The 21107-nt window shown below is 37.3% G+C and overlaps 2 protein-coding genes and 1 long non-coding RNA gene across 3 annotated transcripts in view; 2 read left to right on the top strand and 1 right to left on the bottom strand.

Annotated features, from left to right (window-relative positions):
* LOC132907493 (histone-lysine N-methyltransferase, H3 lysine-79 specific) overlaps positions 1–8438 on the bottom strand; it is a 94195-nt gene extending 85757 nt beyond the window's left edge. The window contains exon 1 of the mRNA XM_060960654.1: positions 7508–8438. Coding sequence (XP_060816637.1) covers positions 7508–7583 — 76 coding nt within the window. The 5' untranslated portion in view covers positions 7584–8438. The remainder of the gene's footprint in view (positions 1–7507) is intronic.
* Positions 8439–11080: 2642 nt separating this feature from the next.
* On the top strand, positions 11081–12526 carry LOC132907513 (uncharacterized). Its single transcript, XR_009658195.1, has 2 exons — positions 11081–11812; positions 11908–12526. It is a non-coding gene; the product is annotated as an uncharacterized LOC132907513 (long non-coding RNA).
* Positions 12527–14894: 2368 nt separating this feature from the next.
* On the top strand, positions 14895–15967 carry LOC132907505 (glutaredoxin-related protein 5, mitochondrial). Its single transcript, XM_060960678.1, has 3 exons — positions 14895–15098; positions 15319–15460; positions 15679–15967. The coding sequence occupies exons 1-3, from the start codon at positions 15024–15026 to the stop codon at positions 15864–15866; spliced, it is 405 nt and encodes a 134-aa protein (XP_060816661.1). The 5' UTR covers positions 14895–15023; the 3' UTR covers positions 15867–15967.
* The last annotated feature ends 5140 nt before the right edge of the window (positions 15968–21107 follow it).

Here is a 21107-nt window from a genome sequence, read left to right as displayed (position 1 = left end):
TACGTATATCTCGTGTATTCTCGTTTATCTTACATAGTAGATTTGTATAGCATGAATTTTATACTAGTTACACAGTACATTTGAAAACAAGGAATACGTAATTGTTCGTTATAATAATTATAGATTTTAGTTTGCTGCCGTATGACATATGAACAGCGAAATGGCCTCAATATTCGACGGAATTATATTTAACGCTTACTAGAATCTTTATATGATTTATTCGTGCTGTATACTAATTTTATATGTTTCAACGTATAACCTAACCCCAAAAGAAATTAAAATCTAAAGAGTAAAATGGGAAAAAAAGCTGCAGTTTTACAAAACTGAATTACATTATTATTGTTTATTTTATGTATGGTCGCGTCAAACATCTTTTATTATAATTAGCGACCGTGACTAACAAGATACATAACAAAAATATAGAAAAAACGAAGTATAAAATACCATAAGACATGTTACAAACCTAAGTAATAGTATTTGTATATTCTGAACACGTATGTATCATATACAGTACAATTACAGTAGAATACAGAACTGAATTATAATTCACAAGAGAATTGAATGTATAATATAATTGTATGTCTCAGAATGGACGAGTGTTTAGCACAGAAAGAATGTTTAATACATATTTTGCTTCTACTTGTATATGCATGTTTCAATTTTTAATTTTCTTTTGTCTGCCACTATATCTGTTCACAGTAAATATGTCGTAATTCCTATACATATGTATACACAGGCATAAAGAGGTAAAGGCGTTGTACGTTAGATAAGTGCTCAAATATCTTCGTGAACTAGTGCGAGTCGTGAATCGAATCGTAAGTTATTAGTAGTGGCCGATACGAACACATTGGCTCGAAATCGACGAGTGTTTACGCGTTGGACGCGTTGGACGCGCAGGAGACGCGTATCGATCGCGCCGCGACGATAAGTCGATCGTGAGCGGCCTCGTAATTTATTATTCGTAATTAATGGTAATCATGGCCGATCGCGTTCGATTACGAGCCGAGTCGAATTACTTGCAACACGTTCCCATCCTGACGCCATATTTTGTTCATTGTTTCCCTCGGTTAATGTGCAAAACTATGATTCTAATCATTTTGACATAATAAAATTATCGTGTACAACCGTAAAACGATATAATACTGGACAACGATCCTTCTAGCTATTATTCCAGTTGCTATAATTTTTGTAATGGTTATAACAATCTCGCAATAATTTAATCAACAACACTTGGTTTAAAATTCAGATTCTTTAACATTTCCAGGAAAGATATGCTCCATTGATACATACCAATTTCAAAAAAAAGATAATGTTTATCAAACAAGGAACTTATGATGCAATAAAATTGTTCATAATAATGACCTTCTAATTATTTTCAGTAGTGTACGTGATTATATAGGTGATTTCGTTTCCTGAAATTGTAATAACAACATTCATCTTCATATATTATACTTCTAATTGTAATTGGTATATACGTTATTTTATATCTTTTGATTTATATAATCATTAGGATTTTTCTGGAATTTTTCTATAGTGGAATTTCGAAGATCTTCCTTCAAGAGAAAGAGAAACGTAGATAATCGAAGGTCGTTGGTACACGAGCCGCCAGCTCGTTCTTACGCGGTCCGATTTCAATGTCATCGACATTCTTAATATGGACTTGCCCATATTTCGTTTCGTATCCTCATAGGAGAAAGACTCGGACGCGCCGAATTCGGAACCTTGGGAAAGGTCAGCGCTCGAGGGACCTCGCTGGAAACACCGAACAAACCTCCGAACGACAATTATCCGTGTACCAGCTAAACAAATCTAACTTCTTACTATTCGGATCGCATACACGATGAACACCTTTCGAAGACTCTTTGCGATTCAATTATATCTCATCATTCTTGTACTATATTTTTTATTATATTTTTTCCACTTTTTACTTCCTTAACCTAATTCGTACCTTTGTGGAAACGATACGCGATAATAGAAATATGTACATTATGGAAAAGATCATAGCAAATATGTACGCTACTAGCGCCACATGCAGATGTGTAACAATTTAAGGTTAAGAAAGAAGAAAATAAATTTCATACACATATTGTTTCTAATGATATATAGAAGTACATTGTATTACTAAATACGTTGCACTATGGTAAATACGTTGCTTCAAACCACCATACAAGCTCTCAATTAAGATTCCAAATTCTTTTACAGAAAATATGAAAAATGAGATTACCTGTAACATATATTGCTTTTTTACATTTATAACAGAGCAATGCATTATTATATTTATAATCAAATTATCAGAAATAACAAGTAAAGTTCGAAACTCTGAATATAGACACTGAAAGAGGCGAAACGAAATAAGAAGTACAAAATATTCCTCGAAAAATCCCCAGAAGATTCCTAAAGAACTTCAAAGAAACAATAACGAATTTATAAAAAAATGTCGAAAGATCTATCAACGAGATTGAACGATCGAATAGTAACTGATATCTGAAACGTGGAAACATGAAATTTAAGGGAATAGAAGGTGAAAGACGAGGGGAAAGGCGACGAAACGCGAAAAGTACCGTTGCGTGGGGAGCAGAATGGCGCGGTTTTGCAGCGGGATAAGGAATTCTACACCGGCGAATATTCAACGCGAATCACGCTCTCTGGGAGTATCGAGCTTGCACCTGGACCAGTTTTCTGCCGCAATGCTGCCGTGTCGAAGCTGTCTCTCCCTCTCTCCCTCTCGCTTCTCCTATACACGCCACTACTCTCCTCCGCTACGCTCTTCCCTCCATACTTCCCAGCTTCCCTTGCTCTCACTTTCTCTCTCTCTCTCTTTCTCTCTCTCTCTTTCACTTTCTGTGTCTCTCGCCCTACGCGTTTGCATTTTTTTCATCAAAACGTTTCGGTCGTCGGACGAGTATAGTTCCGCCGGTGAAACGGATGCATTTTAAATCTTGCCGCACGATGAAAATTCAACGCCGTCAATGGTATAAACAGTTTCTATCATCGAAATTGAGAAAAGCTTATCTTTCTTTTGTCCGTCGTTGGGTTCTTTGACACCAGAGATGAAAAACTTCTTAATAAATTGGTAAGTTACGTGAGAGATTATGGAAACACATGGAATTAACTTTTAAGCGTACGGTGTTGGTATGTGACAACATAACCTATACTATCTAATATGAACCTCTCTGATCAACTCCACTTTTTATTAATTTAGTAAATAAGAACTACGTAAAAACATACACAAATATGAAATAAGTTTTTTAATTTTGCCGTCTTATGAATCATAGACCGACGATTTCAAACTATTTCGTTGCATTTGAAGAAACCACGCATTTAACGATTCGAATATTTTCGGCGCGATGTCGGAATAAAGCGCGGTATATGTATACTTACATAGAAGATACAGTGTAGGAAAGGAGTGAACGAACTCCCGGTGGAGGTCCTTCGGACGGGCGAGCACTGCGATCGAAACGCGTATACACCTGTAAATGTTAGCGTGTCCCTGACTCGGCAATTAGGCCAATGCCTTTGCGAATCGATGACCCGACGAAAAATTGTTCTTATTCGCCACTGATTCTACGCTACTGCCACCCGCGGAGACACAGAAATATATGTCGATTTACTAGTTTCTTTTAAATCAGTCGATAATCTTAACTAATATATATATATATATATAGAACTCGATCATTCGTTAACGTACACTGAGTTAACCTAAATTTAATTTTGAAAAACTAGTCAGTCTCATAATATGTACAAGTTTCGTGAAAATGATAAAAGTGAGAAAAATTATAGATGGTAAAAAAAATCTAGCGATCAGGTAACTAGCAATTGAGAAATGTAAATACGCGCGATATTGTTCCAATCTAGGAAGAAAAGCCGAAACTCGACATGCGAGTTCGCACAGGTTATATGGGGAAGAAGTTTCGCATAGTTAGAGAGATGTGCGCGGAGAAGGGACGAATTTCTCGATCCCTTCGCGGCAAAACCTTCGCCTGATGAGAAGCTTTAGCTGTAGGGGACCTTAGATATTCATGAAAATGGAGTTCCCTAGCGCACCGACGAGATACAACCGTGAAAATTCAGACGACAGGTTGCTGGCTCCTCCATTTTCACCAGAATTACCACCATTACCTATTCACATTATTTAAAATCGGCAAGTTTAAATTATTCCATTCGATCATTTCGAATTGGATATCGAAAAATTAAATTAAAAAATTTATGATACAATCTTAAAAGGTCGTCCACAAAATTACCACCATTACCTAATCTATTCGCAATATTATTTAACATTAACAAATTCATAATTTTCTATTTTTATTATATTGATTGAATATCAAAAGATAAGATTGAAAAATATAATTCGAAAAAGCTGAAAAAGGCAAGCAATTATGTTCAGGTTGCTAAGAATGAAGGAATAATTTACTTACACCTCTTTTAACGCAAACTGCCTGTTTAAACAGATATAGCGAGCGACAGATGTTACAAATTGACGCCCACTACTTCAACAGGTGTAAATCTGACGTAAACGCGAAATTTTCTAGTCGCTTTAGAATCGTTCCCCCACCCTCTATCGGTGTATTTTACGCTTGTAGGAAATGAGCATCGTAGGTCGATGTTAGTTTGTGATAACGATAATCGTAATTCATACTCAGCACGTTCGTATATTAAACGATAATAAATATGAAATAAAGGACGAGAATAATCACAATAGAAGTTGAATGGTATATTAGAAGTTTAAGCTGACGATTTGTCAACAACGATTTAAGCGTCTGTTGCAAAAATACGCGTCTGATAGAAACGGCCAGGTGAGGTTGGCATTGCCAAACACGATATTGCTCCCGCAAACATTTATGTGCTGTGAAACAGGTGCGAGTCGTGCTTCCCGTGGCACGATACGTGCCAGTCGATGTGCCGTGTCCGTACGCTACGGATAACGGACAAGTGCTTTGAAAATATTACTAGCGAAACATGCCCGTAAAGATCCCCACGATAAACTACCGGTTTCTTTCAAATTTACTACTATATTTTACTTACTTCTTTCGTTAATCACCTAATTATGTTAATTACAAGCAAAATTGATATAGAGAATTTTATATTCTATACGTATGTATGTATATTGAAAAAGATTTCAAATATTCAAATGTTTGAAAATTTATTTCCAGCTTCAATGATGTGAAAGAAAAAAGAACGAAATTTCATCAGTTTCAGATTCTTGAAACAACACGATAAAAATTTTTGAAAATATTGCTATCAAAATATGACCATAAAGAATCCTCCAATAATATTTAAAATTATCTAACTACATTAATTACATGTGGAATTAAATAGAGAATTTCACACATTCTATACATTTAAGAATTTTTCAGATATGAAAATGTTTGAAAATTCATTCGAATTAGTACCAGATGATTAACGATGTAAAATAAAAAGACCAAAATTTCACTAATTTGAAATTCTTTGATACGATTAAAAATGTTGAAAATAACAAACAGAAATACGAGCTGTATATTAAATAAAGTTCCTACTGTGTTTTTCCGAGCCGACGTAACTGCGAATCTCAATTTTCCGGAACAAATTTAAAAGTCAATTAACCAGACTATCCTACACGACGCGTTCAAAGCGCGCAAGGAATATTTGTAACTGTAACTACATAGTTTCCTGGTGCAAGATGCGAACGCGATTAATTTCTTGTCGATAAACGTAACGAGTCAGTAATATCAATCGATGCCGATTGATTTTCCCCTTATTAAACCAATCATTCTTCTTTTCGATTTTCTTCGCCAAAGTATTTCTTCCGTACCGACCATGTATACACGTTATTAATCTTAGTGCTGCACGAAATATAATTTTCGAATAAATTACATTAGATCACGTTGTATATGCTCACGCTCCCACCTTTCACTTTTCTTTCCTTTCAACTTTCTGACTTTCTTCGACTGTATTAATTACACTATGTCTACGCCTCTAAAGTTGTATACGCATGCACATGCAGAAAACAATGTTACAAGCAGAACGAAATATATTAGGTTAGTATTACTTATCGTTAAAATTTAAACTGGACAGTGGCGTCGATCTGCTTATCTGGTGTATTTTTGTATGTAACACAAAATTCACGTTACTTCTCTTGCGGTGGGTATTAAGAAATCACAATAAAAGCCGTGAATGCGGCGCCAGACGTTCGTGCGGCCAGTAAAAGGGACAAGAAAGTGGAGAGGCCGGTCCGGAAAGCAGCTGTTCAATAAAAGGATGTTCAAACCCTATACGGCCAAATGTCACATGGTTCGCAACTCACTATATTTACGTACTAACACATTCAGTCACCATTTTTACAATCTTCGTTGCAAAGGAATTTTATCACTTCGAAAAACATTGCTTATTCGTCACGAGGATGTTATCCAGAGATAATAAAAATTACGGTAAGAATATGTCGCATTTGTCGAACGGTTGATAAGTACAAGATATTTATTATTGAAGATCGCACTGATAAAAATTTGCGCACGTTATTAATGATCGAACGTCGCCGTGACACTGTTTTACGAATTACGAGTAAATGTTATGTAAAGAGACAACGACAATGAAAGTCGCATACCTAACGGAAACTAGCCACAAATCAAACGATCCTCCATAATCTCGACTCGGATGGTAAAGTGGTGACGCGTTTCAAACGATCGTAAAAACGCGTGAAACCGCGCGCAAGAAAACAAATGTCGGTAACGCGCGGTTCGTGGGATGTTATGGGTCAGGCTTTATCCTTCGTAAAACACTCGGTCGATGTCGATGCGTCCTCGAACAATATGTTCCTTCGCAGTTTATTTTGCTCGAAGCTCGATTCGATAAGATACGCGACCCTTTAAGAGACACCGTAGCCTCGATATATAGAACGGATATAGAACGTTTTCTTTCTCAACGAAACGTTATCGATATCGCAGTTTTGAAGCTTAATTATTTCTCCATTACCTTCTATACGATTGTCGACGAATACGAACAGTCAACGGTGCTTTGTGTACCGTGTGTTACGTGACACATCGATGCGAACGCGCACACGTATGCCGACGAACGTCTTAGAAATCAAACCTGACCTAGAAACAGCTGTTGGCGACAAAAGCGAATTAAGAAAAAGCGAACGCCATCGAGAAATCGATCTCTCCAGCAAAAATCTAATACCTCATTGGACCGATGTTATTCGACATTTTTCAGGTTCGATTAACCCCTAACAATATCCGATCGGGCGACGCATTCAAGGATTATCGTTCGTGACACTGTCCAATGTACTCGAGCAACGAGCATGGAAGCAACATGCCCCAAAGGGTCAACCAGGCATCCACCTCGATACAGGTTTTCACCAGGTGCACTCCGATCTAGCATCGACGCCACTGTTCGTGTACCTACATATATAGGTGTACATCTGTACATATGTATGTATATATGCGTGTATGTATGTGTGTGTGTGTATGCGCGCGTGTCGAAAACGCAAAGGACAGAGGTTCGAGAAGAAAAATTGCGAAGGTCGTGCGCTCACCCTCGAGCAGGTGCCAGTCCTCGTCGAGCGAAGCCAGAGCCTGTGCCTGATTCGCCTGTTGTTCGAAGTCGAGCATCTTGGCTCTTCGTTCCAGTCTGACCTGCCTTTTTATGGCCCTTCGGCTTCTGTAGTCTCTCCGTTAGCACCGGCTAAATATCTTGTATCACTCCACCTCCCACAGTAACCGACCACGTTACCAATACGTAAGTAGAATCGTACCGATCGGCCACGAAAGCGAGAATAATGATATCGTTCGTATTTAAAGAGAACGTGGAGACCGCGCGGAATCCTCTGTCGAACGGCAATTGAAAACTGGTATGTATATCAAAATCAGACTTTCCCCTCGAAGAAACGTCCGCTCGGATTATCTCGAACGTCCTTTCGTCACGAGACTAAGAGCGAAGAAGACGGTTAGAGAAAGAGGAGACTGGGAGTGGGAGGGAAAAAGTTAGAAAGAGAGTGAATGAGCGAAGAGCGAGAGAAAAATAGAGAGCTGTGGTGGAAAGGACGAGATAGCGCTTCTGGAACGCGAGCGTCTCGAGAGCCACGAAACTCTTTTTCCGTTTAAAACTCTACTCTCTGTTTACATCGATGTTTCTGATTGGCCTGGTGTCGGTGATTCCCCGTCTTCGACTGGGGAAGAACGGCGCGCAAGCGTCCCTCAATTCCTTCGAAAGATCTAATGTAAAATTCTTTTGAACAGCAAGCTGGGAGAAATTTCCTTTTCAGAAGAGGAAAAATTCCAAAGAACGCGGCTATTGTATTTATTTGACGGAATCCTCTGTGTAGGACGGAAAGAAAAGAGAAGGAAGGACGACTACGGTGCGTCGTGAAGGGTCAGTGAGAGAGAGAAGCTCACCGAGAAGACGAGCACACCCGCTCACGTGCATACGTGGCGGTACTCGAACCGCGACTGATTTCCCCTATCACTCCGTCCTCAGCTGCCACCCACTAACCGCCCCCCACCACCCATCGGTTGAACCCCATCCCCCCACTCTCTCACTCTCTCTCGCCCCGCGCTCACGAACCAAGCTTGCTCGTTCCAAGCAACGGTAGAACGTCTGTCGTTCCCACTTCACCCCACGCCGTCCCTTACCAACTTTTCGCACCCCTTTCTCTCTATCGCTGCTTTCTCCGTCTCTATCTCCCTTTGCCGCACTTTGCACGCTCACTCATTCCCTTCTCCTCTCCTTTCAAATATATAGGGTGCGGTAAAAATCGTAATATAACTTCTGGAACGAAGTGATTGTAGTAGAAAAGATGAGTCGGAAAACCGTAATCGAGTTTCTCCGCATAACTGTTCGATTTTCAGAGAAATTACTAAAAAAATGGGTCGAGTGTAGACGCACCTTGTTAAAGTTAGGATAAAGGAGTTACTTAAACTACTTTTGGAGTTACATACTTAACCTATAACGTCATCGATTTATTGGGTTTGAAAGCATATATAAAATGTTAGATAGAGTATTGTAAATATTAATTGACAAAGAAATTTTACCAGAAACTGTAACGACACTTTTGCATCGAACAAGCAATGGCTAGCGCGACGCATCGAGCACTCTGCTCGAGTCCACAAACTGTATAGTGTATAGGTCTCATCGTTGAGCGTGTACGCGTTTCTTCGTCTCTCATTTCTCTCTCGTACTTTGTAGTCTGAGACCGTTAATGCAGAGGAGAAGTCCGCGAGGCACTCGTGAATTCTCTTCTACTCTCTATTTCAGTTCCTCCCTTGGCCCCTAACTTCTTTGCCGTTCTATTTCAACAACCGTCTCGCTCTCTGTCCATATCCTTTCCCACTCTATCGACAAGCCCGATTCTCCATCTCGCTTCGACGTTACGATTCTTGAGCTCTGTCTTTCACGAAGGTTCCATCGCCGCTCTCCAGGTTATAGCTAGTCCGGGTTACCGGTAACCGGCCGGTAAACGCAAAGTTATGCGTCTCCAGGTTTTAACCCGCTACTTTTTAGCGATGGTTCCCGGAAAACGAGACAGATGCAGCCGATTCTGTCTTCTACCCATATTATGGACGCGGCAGGTAGTTGACTAAGTCGAGTTATCGATTTTATCGTCAATTAAATAATCTTCAAAGCGAATATTTCGAATTTTGATTTGCGAAAATGCGTTCAATATCTCACAAAAAATCACGATGGGAAGTATGGTTATAAAAAATTGAGGTAAGAAACGTAGACCGTGGTATCTCGGGTAAACATGTTTCGGCTGAATTACGATGTTTCGTGGCGAATCATCGCGAATAGCTTACAGAGACTTATGAATCGAGTAGGCGGTATGAAATCTCGTCACAAGTGCCTCGTGAACTGCTTTACGCAATCTCACCGCGGTAAGATATAAAAGCGATTTCAGTATAGATACAATGGGCAACTTACCTAATATTAAATTATTTCATACAAATTATCATTCATGATAACTTATATTGTGATCATGATCCTTCATAAAAATTTTCATAAAATAATGTTACTTCAGCTCTTCATATATCGTTACAATATTACAATACAAAATTTATTAGACCTATTTCTTAATATATATCCTTATTCGTACCTACTCCAAATCAGACACAGTGTTTTCTCATATGCTTCTTGACTTTTATTAACCACATTATCTAAGGGTTAAGGTCGCGCGCGACCATGGCTCCCGGAACGCGTGTCGCGTGTTCTCTAGCATACGGCCCTGATGGCTCGCGCGCCTCGTCATTTGTCCTCGCCCCCTTTACCGCACTTTCCTCTTTCGCAGGATACCGTCCGCCGCTCGCCAAGCCACTCGATTTACTAACCCCACTCCTTTCGCGCCAACCGCCTCTCTCTCTTACGCTGCCTAACGCGTCGCGTGGCACTCTCTCCCTTCCACTCTCACTTCCTCCCTTCCACTCTTCCTCGTGCCCCGTCTCCATCTCTTTCTATCCTCCAACCAGCTCGTTCGTCCTTCTCTCGCGCGTTATTCGATTACGTTTCTTTCTCTTTCGGACGAAGTCGAGTCGTTGCTCTGTCTCTCCGATTCGCATTGTTTTCTCCGATTCCATCTGCCAGCCGTTTTTACTTTTTTCTAATGGCTTTATCATCGATTTTTGATCGTTTTACACGAGCATGAAATTGATTTTGTTGTAATCGCAGTAACGTTTGTTTCACAATAAAGGGTAGCAATTTAAACGTTTGTATACCTTTAATAACCGTTGATACCGCGAATCGATAAAAAGCAGAGAAGGCATATGGTAAAATGTTAATCGTTTAACATCGAGGAATGACATAAACACGTTTATATTCGAGCACGTCTTAAATCGCGTATAACGTCAACTGTGTCCGGTTGTTGTTTTAAATAATGTTCTCCAGCCGTGTATAAAAAGCGCTCGTCACGGTTCGCAAACGTCTTTATCATTCTTATCGCGAATTCGATATACGGGCCACAATATACGTGCACATGATAATCTTTTCTCATTTCTGGCTGACGTGCATCGTGTTCGTTGCGTATGCGCCAGAACGACCAGCGGACCGGTCTCTGTCTTTTTCTGTTTCGTTCCCGTGTTCGACCTCGAGAGGAATCGGCGTAAGGTTTCTCCCTCCTCGTCGCACGTGCCACGATACATTCGCGTTCCTCGTTCACGAATCGTTTTCTCCTCGTTGTTCTGGCTAGCACGTTCCTTTTCGCTCTGGCGTTTTGTTCTCCGTCGCAGATGCTCGCCACTCGCCAGTGCCGACAACCTCCCCCACCCGAGCCGCTCCGCGAGAATGATCGAGACAAGCTGACGAACACCGAAGTCTTGTGTGCTTACCAAAACCATTTTCCTATTACTGACGTCGATTACTCATTTGTATTCCATTTTACTAACGTCTTGTAAACATTCTCATGATATTTTTCATCTTTTTTTTCATGTTATAAGGAAAAGTACTTCCTCAAGCTGTTCCTTTAACGATTTAGGGGCTTGTGAGTTAGAAAATTGGTAAAATAGTCATTCTGTACAGCGATTGATTGTATTACCACTACACGTAACAAAATACGCTATAAGCTCCGGTTGCAAATAGCGCAGAGGGGATTCGTAATTTTTGCGCGAAGGTTATATTTTCACTTATCAAATAAAGCTGCACGTAGAGTTTTGGTATACTACCTTGTATCGTGGGTAGTTTCGAGTTTCTCGTGAACAGGAAACCGTATCATTTAGCGTCACCGTCCCACCAGTGAAAATGCATTAACTGGCAGTAGCTGCCAACATTGCGGCAAAGTGAAACCCCTCGTCACGGTGTAGTCACGTTAAAGCGAGCCGCGTTAAAATAGTGCAACAATCGCCTGGCTCCGAATAAGGTATGGTATAATCCCACCACTGTTTCTCTTCGTTTTGTCCCTTATTTCTTACTTCTTCTCCCTAACCTACGTAAACAATTCTTTCCGCTTATTAGGTGAAACGTTGCTTTCTCGACTCTCTCTATAGAACATTTACGTAAGTTACACAGAGAAAAGTAACCAAATGTAAGCATGCGTTACAAGATCCTATATACGCAATTGTTGCGTGTATCCGTAAAGTACTTCGCGTAACTCTACTTTACCCAAAGAATTGTAAGCGTATGTAAATTCGTGTATTAAGCTCGGTCTTCTATCCGTGTTTCTACAGTTTATACGTATACTCTACTCTTAATACATATTCATCTACGCCTTGAATTCCACTGCTACGTCACATTTAGCCCGGTTTCGTCGGGCATCGTTAGGAATGTCGCGCGAAAAAGAAACTGTTTCTAAAAAAGGAAAGAAAGAGGAATTATTCGAACTTCATTGGCTGTACGATTGTAACAGAGACACGTAGAAGGTGGACAATAAGTAGGCCTGTCGCGTCTTACGCAATGGCAAAAAAAAAGTGTCTATTACATCCGCTAGAAGGACGCGTTTCTGTTAGGTTAGGTTAGATGGACACGTGTGAGAATTCTACCAGCTATGTATAGTATATATAATAAATTCCGATATTTTGAAACAATTTGTAACCACATTGCGAACAAATTAAAATATACTGTTAATGTTCATGTCGATTGTGAAAAATCGTTTCCTCCTCCCCCCTTTTTTTTATTGAATTATTTCATTTATGTCGAATTAAAAAAAATTAGCCGTTATTTGTTCGGACGCGTTTGGATTCCAATGAATTTCAGTCTGACGGCCGACGATGAAAACGTTTTCATACGATTTCATGCGATCCGCTCGCAATCGAAAGATTTTTTAACATTTTTACCTGTTGCTATTTTCGTGCTTTCATCCCCGACCTATCGCAAGGATCTCATCCGTGAAGCTGTATACACAGGACGCTCTCCCGCCAGGCTAACTCGAACTTTAAAATCCTCGTGGGCGTTCTCACGTCGGTATACTAGCTCCGAGCACAGTTTCCATGGTGATCGGTCACGGTGACCATGATTTCAATCTGACGTCATTGCTTCGGAAAGGACAACCACGTGCTGCGGACGTGTTATCGGTTAACGAGTTTTCCCTGTAACGATTTTTCACTGTTACGTCACGAGGAAAATACAGTTGCGTGGGTTATGTGTGCAACGTTACTTCAATGGAAAAAAGGAAATACGTATGAAGATACGAAAGATATTTGTCTTATGACACGTTTAAACAACAACTTGTACGACAATACGTAACAAACAGAAAATAGAAAAACACTAATTATAATTGGGGTTAGGTAAAACAATACTTAATAATAATATGCACATTGGCCAAGATGGACGAAAACAAACGTTGTTAAATGCTGGTAATAACTTTAATAGAAAAATACATGTATGCAAATATTGTAATTTTACAGTTACATATTTTTAGATATAGCTGTTCAAACGAAATTTTAAAGATTATGAATGGAAAAGAAAAAATATATATGTATAACATATTTTTTCAATAAATAATAATTGCATAGAACAAGCACGCAATTGTTAACCTAAAAAAATATATACAGTGCCTTATTTAAATATATTAAATTACACGAAATGTTAGTAATTTGGACTTTTTAAAATCATAGATGAAGTCACTCGTATATTTTTTTAACTCGTTTATTCTAGCTAGCTCATGCACTTTGTTACAGATTATTTTTGAAAAAATCGATATTTCTCGCATCAATGAGTCCTTTTGAAAGAAAGATAGCGATATCCCGACTAACGAATTGCGCTGTTGTATTGTTATGTCGCAATCGATGACGATACAGATTGACCATCTCGAAAATAAACAATTCTAAGAAATTCTCTCGGGACAGATGTTTCGTCACAAAATTGTTGACAACAGACTAAAAATTTATTCACGATTAAAATTTAATTTAACCTTTATTTTTAATTCGACAGTCCTGGGACCTTGAGGTTGCTATGAGGAATCTTTTTTCATTGTTCTGGGTTCAAATAAATCAGCCGTACGTGATTCATTGAGATGACGTTTAATATTTACCGAGAGAAGAATATTTAATGATCTGAAAAGTATCGTAGCCAGGATTCCTTGCGTTACGAGCGTAGACCTCGGAAGTAGGCCATGAACGTAGATCGAATTTGAAGTGGCTACGGTAAAACGGGGTTACACGACGCTATCTTTTACGAATCCACCGAAACATCACTGTGTTTCTCAAAAAATTGTCATATGTCTTTAAAATGTTCACAAGATTTTATTTTAGTCGTTAGTAAATATTACGAGGATAAAATTAATCTCGATACACGTTATCGGTGTGATAAAGTAGATTTTTGAAATAGATACATTGGATTGATATTGTAAAGTGACAATATCATTTTGTCAATAAGTATGAAATAATTTTGGTGTAATATTTAGACGAAAGTGGCTCGATATAATGTAGTGCAACGTCAGATCATGTAATATAAGCGTAATGTAATAGTTACATAAATGCACACATGCTAATTTTTTATTAGAATTTAATGTATGTAATATTAGAAATGTAATAAAAAATCTAGGGATTGGTGGAGACATCTTACGTAGGTGGTATTAATAAGGAAAACATGGTTGCCTACTGTGCTGATTATGTAGAGATCTAATTTATCCCATGTTTGAGGATCACGTGGTGACAGTCCACCCACAAACGAGATATCTGTCATCAGTACTACAAATACCTATAAATGAGACGAATTATGTATGTATATATGTACATATAATTCCTATGTTTGCTTTAACAAATCGCAGAGGGCGTAAGAACTATGCTGATCTTCTTTGCAGGTCGGTATTTCAGAACCTGACATATAAAGTTCCATTTAATGTTACGTCTATCTTGTCTCTAGTAATGTTACTATATTATAAATAATATTATGAAATTTATAATTACACACTTGGAAACAGATACTATAAAAATTCATGTCGATTAAAATTAGTCTACGTGTTTCTTATGTCTGCCTGCAGAGAGCGACACTAGTCGCTTTAAGTAAAAAAAGAAAACTAATATGGCGCAATCCATTCTTGATTAATGTATTGACCGGGTAATCTATTGTGCTGTTTTTCTAATAAAAAATTCGAGTTTTTATTATTTGATTTTCAACAATAGTATCTAAACATGATTCCATTTAGGTTGTATAATTCTATTAGAAGTTTTTCAACGACTGCTGATAAGATTGCTAACCTCGTTAAGGTGCGTCTACATTTGTCAACTATTTTGCTATTAGATGAATAGAATTTACCATGATTTGTATTATTTATTGTGTATCTTCCATCATACGTTGTCGACTATGTCAATATTTAATATATGTCAAACTCGTAAACCAAAGCTGTAACCAATTGGAAGTATACATAGTGTTGACGTTGTTTAAATTACTAGATAATTATAAGTGAGTGTCATCTATATTTTACAGAAAAACAAAGTTGTGGTGTTCATGAAAGGTATCCCAGACAGTCCCAAGTGTGGTTTTAGCAATGCTGTTGTACAAATATTGAAGATGCACGATGTCAAGTACGATGCTCATGATGTTCTTGAAGATGAATTGCTTAGACAAGGTTAATATTCTTTGGAAGGTCAATAGCGCATTTCATAGAAATAAACTGAATCTGACAAGTATGACTAAATCCCAAACCATTACAGAAATTCTTTGAGACGATAAAAACAACCAAAAGAAAATTATACAAAGATTAATAGAGGATTAGTCCAAGAACAATTAAAATAAATAAATATATGTAACAATAAAATAATATATAATTTTCATAACTATGTTTAGGTATCAAGGATTTCTCAAACTGGCCAACCATACCCCAAGTCTTCATAAATGGAGAATTTGTAGGAGGATGTGACATTCTTTTAGAAATGCACAGAAATGGCGAACTGGTGGCTGAATTAAAAAAAGTAGGTATTACAAGCGCATTTTTAGAGAAGCAAGAATCTCAAGAAAAGGAAGGCAAGGATTAAGGATGCTTGACTATTTAGCGTGTTTGTAATTTGTAAATAAAATGATTGTTCGTCGATGATTATTGAATTTTGTTACAATAAAATTGTTTTCATTTACATGACATGACGTAGAAGAATGACAGTTTTTTTAATGTATCATCATCAGAAATCTGGTGTCAGGAATCTCGAGAAGTCACGATGTTTTGCAGCGTATTACAAAATATAATGCCGGTTCTCGCGTGCTTCCTTTGAACCGAAAGAAATGGTAGTACACAGGGGAGAAAAAGTAGATCAAGGTCAGTCGCATGTCACGATACGGGTGCTTATGTTCTGCGTGTGCGTGCACGCGTGATAACATATTCTTCCGCATTGCGTTTGCCACGATTTAAACACCTCATGTAAAATCCTTATATTCTTAGACTTATATATATTCATAAGAGATCGTTTCATGATTTTACTAGGTGGAAAAGTTTTCTTCTTTCTTTTCACTCACATCACCTTTCTATATTATAACCTCAGTGTATTCAAAATCATCAGTTACTAGTACAAATCAAATAAAACTTTCCAAACAAATTTACAAGTTAAAAATCATTTGATTATCTGTTCCAAGATATTCGATGCAAAATTGTAAAATTATAAAAGAGAAATCCATAACCTATAACTTGACAATTCAATAATATTAATTGGTAAAGATTGTAAAAGAGTTCAGTTAACCCAAAAGACCACCCATCATCAAAAGGAAATCCATAAGTAGAATGCGGATATTTATATAAATTCATATCATGAATATAAATAAAATGATAGAACCTAATTAAAAAATTGTTTCACCTAGTAAATATTATAACGAGTGCCATATTTTACATATAATATCTATTTTTGCATATTATGTTACATTTTCAACTTTCCCATAAATGTGTAACAATCGTGTCTATATCTTCAAATGCCCTACAAATGTATAACAAAAGAAATCAATGTTTTCGACAGATCTATGTTAAACGATGAATCAATTGTGAACTCTTTCCCCGATTTTGAGTAATACTGCGTAAGCGGAGCGTATGTAAAAGTCCATTTGGCCAGTGGCCAATTGACTCTTTGAGTGTATCTTCCTCTCTGAAGTGCTTGAAGATGGCGCGTAATTAATTTCGTTGGAGCGTTCTTTTTGATTTCGCTCGGATACACTGGATTCTGCGAATTCATGATCGAACCACGAATGAAATACTCAAAAGTGGGGGAATAATATTCTTTTTTCGACTATCTCATAATCCAAGCGACGTTGTTTCATAAAAGTTTTACGAGCTGCAGAATGTGGGATTAAGCAAAATCTTTATTGTTAAACATTTTTACGACGCAGAGAAATTGCGACGGAAGCTTTCTTCGAATTGTGTCGAAGGTTTAGTACAGAGATGGTTTTGATGGAAGATGTATTAAATTAATTCACCTGATTATCTGATAATAGTAAATTATTAATATGCAATGGTAGCTTATTTTATATTAATATAAATTAATAGGGTAATCCACATTTATCTGGTATTATAATTTGTTTATAACTGAATAGTGTTAACTCATTAAAATTATTCAATTAACCTATTCGCTGCTGACAAAATACGGAAAGACTTCGTAATTTATTTTTATCTTTTTAAATATCTCTCTTTTCGGTGTATAGATACAAAAACATAATTAGATTCTAATAATAACTAACATATGCGTAGTAATATTACAACTCATAACAACAATGAAAGATCTCTCATGATTCGTACAGAAAATTGATGACTGTACTGAAAGCAAAAATGAATCATCTATACTCACACTGCTAAAATATCGGATATCAATGGTCGGTTGCCATTTTCGTCGTAACGAAGCGAAATGGATTAGTATGTTGCGGTTTGCAAAAAAGTGGCTCGGGTTTGAAGCGTGGATTAAAGCGATCATTTCGACGGTTAAATACACACCGGCTGTGAAATTGCAACGAACGCACACACACACACACACACACGGTTTGTCCTGCATCTCGACTGTGAAGAAGAGACAAAAAGAGAAGAAAAACGAATAAACAGGAGGAAGATAGAAAGTGAAAAAAGAAGAGGAGCCACAGAACGATCCTATAATATAGGATGGTACATCATTAACGAGCACGAGTCTTCGCTTCTTGATGACAACGAAGGAAGCATTGATATTCGCGGCACGATCGTACGCCGTATTATTTCGCTTTTCCCAGCGCAACGAGAGCTCAGCGAGCGAATCTCCGAGCGACTCGTCATTTGCTATGCCATTAATTAATTTGAGACCGAGAAGAGCTAGCCAGACGCGGTTCGCAATTAGTGTCAGCGAATCAAAGCGTGCACCTGTGTGTCGCAGCTACTCGTGTAAATATTCCGTCGGCAAACGCGAGATCCGTAGCCGACAGGCAGCTTTTTCCTTTTCGGTGTCACCAAAAGATTTTCCCTCTCGTCCTTTCGTAAGATATCTGCTTTATGGAGAATGGAAATTGTCTGGTCACGTTATGGATTTAGTTCGTTGAATTTCTACATCGTCTTTTTGTTGACATACACGAGCACACGAAAGACAGTACTATAGATGTACTTTGTGAATATACATATTATTCAGTCGAGGACAAAAATAAATGGACAGGTAGTAGATATCAATGAAGTTTAATCGAACTATTTAGTATTGATATTGTATACCTACATTCTGTTTATTGCATGTTCTTACGGTACACAAAATTATTTAGTAAGTAATAGAAATTAAGATTTATAATTTTGTGTAAAGAAGCCCTATTTATTGAAATTTCATTGATATATTTATTTCCACTATATTATTAGTTCACTTACTTTTTTCCCCCACTGTATCTGTTATATGAAACATCTTGAAATTTCATTAGCACTGTAATAAAGTATGGTGTGAGCATTATGTCATGTTATGATTATATCGATAAAATTTGAAACAAATATGGAAATATCATAGAAGCTACAAAATAAGTATCTAATGCAAATATACAGTAGTTCGTGAAAGTTCACGAGGCTTATTGTTTCTATTTCTGACATCTGGTGTTTTTATAGGAATTTTTTATTGCTAGATCTTTTTTCTCTTTTTTATCGACATAGCGTTCATCTCGTCGGTATTATCTTTATGGTATATTTTTAGCACTTTAGTTCGTAGTGTTTTGTTTAAAAACATTTTATTTCCTTTTCATCGTAGTATTTGCCATTTCTACAACTGATTTCTGGTGTTCTTGTAGGGATTTTTTACTTCAGGATTCTTGTTTCTTTAAGTGGTTTTACAATCCTTTCATTCTAATTTTTTTTTAAATAATTTTTTACTACTTTTATGTTCCTGTAACTCTTTCGCATAATCCTTGCGTTCTCTTGTTTATTACTGAATGTTTCTTTTGTCCTTATATTCGTATTCGTATTTGCTTCCTTATTAGCTACTTATTATTTTCAAAAATATGACACCTCTCTTGTTGTTAAAATTTCTTATAAAATTTCTCTTTCTTTTAAAAAATTTATCACTTTTTTTAGATTTTGTGGAGGCATATCATGTCAAATGTTATGAAGGCTATTGTAAAGATAATCTGATAAGTGTATGATCCGTAGGAGCTAATGAAAATGGGGTGGCCGGCAAAGTGGCGCCCTCCCTTCGACAACTTCGATCGAACCAACACTCTCTTCTCCCTCTTTCCCTCTCTATTCTTCTTCTTCCCTCTCCTTCTTCTTCCTTCTATCGTCATGTTTTCCTTCTTCTTCCAAGAACGTACCAATTACGTTTATTACTCCATTTAATGTCCCACATCGAATCATTTTTTAAATTAATAGATCCCTCGATCGCTAATAGCACTTAAATTTTTAATTCTAAAAAAGAAAACAAAGAACAGGAAAAAATTTCCAAGATTCTACAGAGGATTTGTTCTTCGTGTATTTTCTCGTGAATATACGACAGAAGTACAGTTCCACATACAGATTCTACAGCCAGGATTGAATCTTCCAAACATCACTTCCATGTCTCCATTCGTCGGATTAGGTATCTTTGAAACTTTCAAGCCACCTACACAGACGTCCAAAAATATGTGGACATTCACTTATTTTTGACGGAATATAAATTAGTTACGAAACTTAAGAATAGAAGGCCTTAAAACGATTTTCTCCATTATCAAAGTTATTGCAGAATATCGCACGATAAAATCTGTTTTCGAAAGTTAATATACAATAAAGAGATTGACATCTATAAACGTCAAGCAGGTGCATTCTGTAGCAGCTTTTTGGTTAACGAGTTCATTATACTCTGCTCATCATGATGATTGTCAAGCTATAAATAGAAAAGCATATTCCAAATTACTCGAGGGACTATTGTAATTGATCGCAACGATAATATTTAAAATCTTTTAATACTTTGACAAGTCGTGTAATTAATTTTAATATACTACTGAGAAGATCTTAAACAATTTAAATTTTATATGATGCACAACACCTGATTCCACAAGAAGATGCTGAGTATTGCTTTTAATCATCATTCTCCAATTAGTTTATATATTCTTAGTAATAATCAGATTGTTAATAAAAATGCACCAGTGTCCACATACTTGAGAGCGACAGTGTATGTACACACTTGCGTTCTCGTTAAACTCTAGCATCTTTTTGTATCTTCTTTATCGATTATCCGTTTCTCGATCGGTAGAGAAGTCTTGGTGATTCCGCAAACGAATGTGACAAACTTCATTAACATGACACGCTCGACAGGAGTAGCTCTTAGAGTCGGTCAAGTTCGTGGCTGTAGGTTGTTGAAGTAATTAAAGGGTCGTTGGTTAAAGCGGTAAACAACTTGGCCGGAAATTCGCGGATAACAAGATGCCTCTGGCGTTGGCTCATCTCGTTTCTGCGAGCGGACTACAGCATTTTATCGTGTGTATAGTAGAGAAGTTGAAAAGGTGATTAGGCAAAGGAATGACAGGTCTGGTCAATTCTTTCTGATAGACCCAACGCAATCATAAAGATAAGTGTACGTATATCGGTCGAAAGTGTCGTGTACGCAGCCGGTAATAACTACTAGGATACCCTATGATATTTAAGAAAATATGAATGGTTTTCTTTGCTTTTATTTACTAATTATTTTATCATGAGTCTGCTATTTTATTCGCATCATATGTACCGTATAACGTAAAATACTCGTTAAAATAAAATTTATTGCTGTTTTTCAGTAAATGCAAGAGATAAGTGACTTAATGGTAGTTGTAGCCTGCAGTGTATGAGCACCCTAAATGGTCTGGGA

Source organism: Bombus pascuorum, chromosome 5 (assembly GCF_905332965.1).
Source record: "Bombus pascuorum chromosome 5, iyBomPasc1.1, whole genome shotgun sequence".
NCBI lineage: Eukaryota > Metazoa > Arthropoda > Insecta > Hymenoptera > Apidae > Bombus > Bombus pascuorum.
Note: the sequence above shows the minus strand (reverse complement) of the source record. Positions and strands in the feature narration are given on the sequence as shown.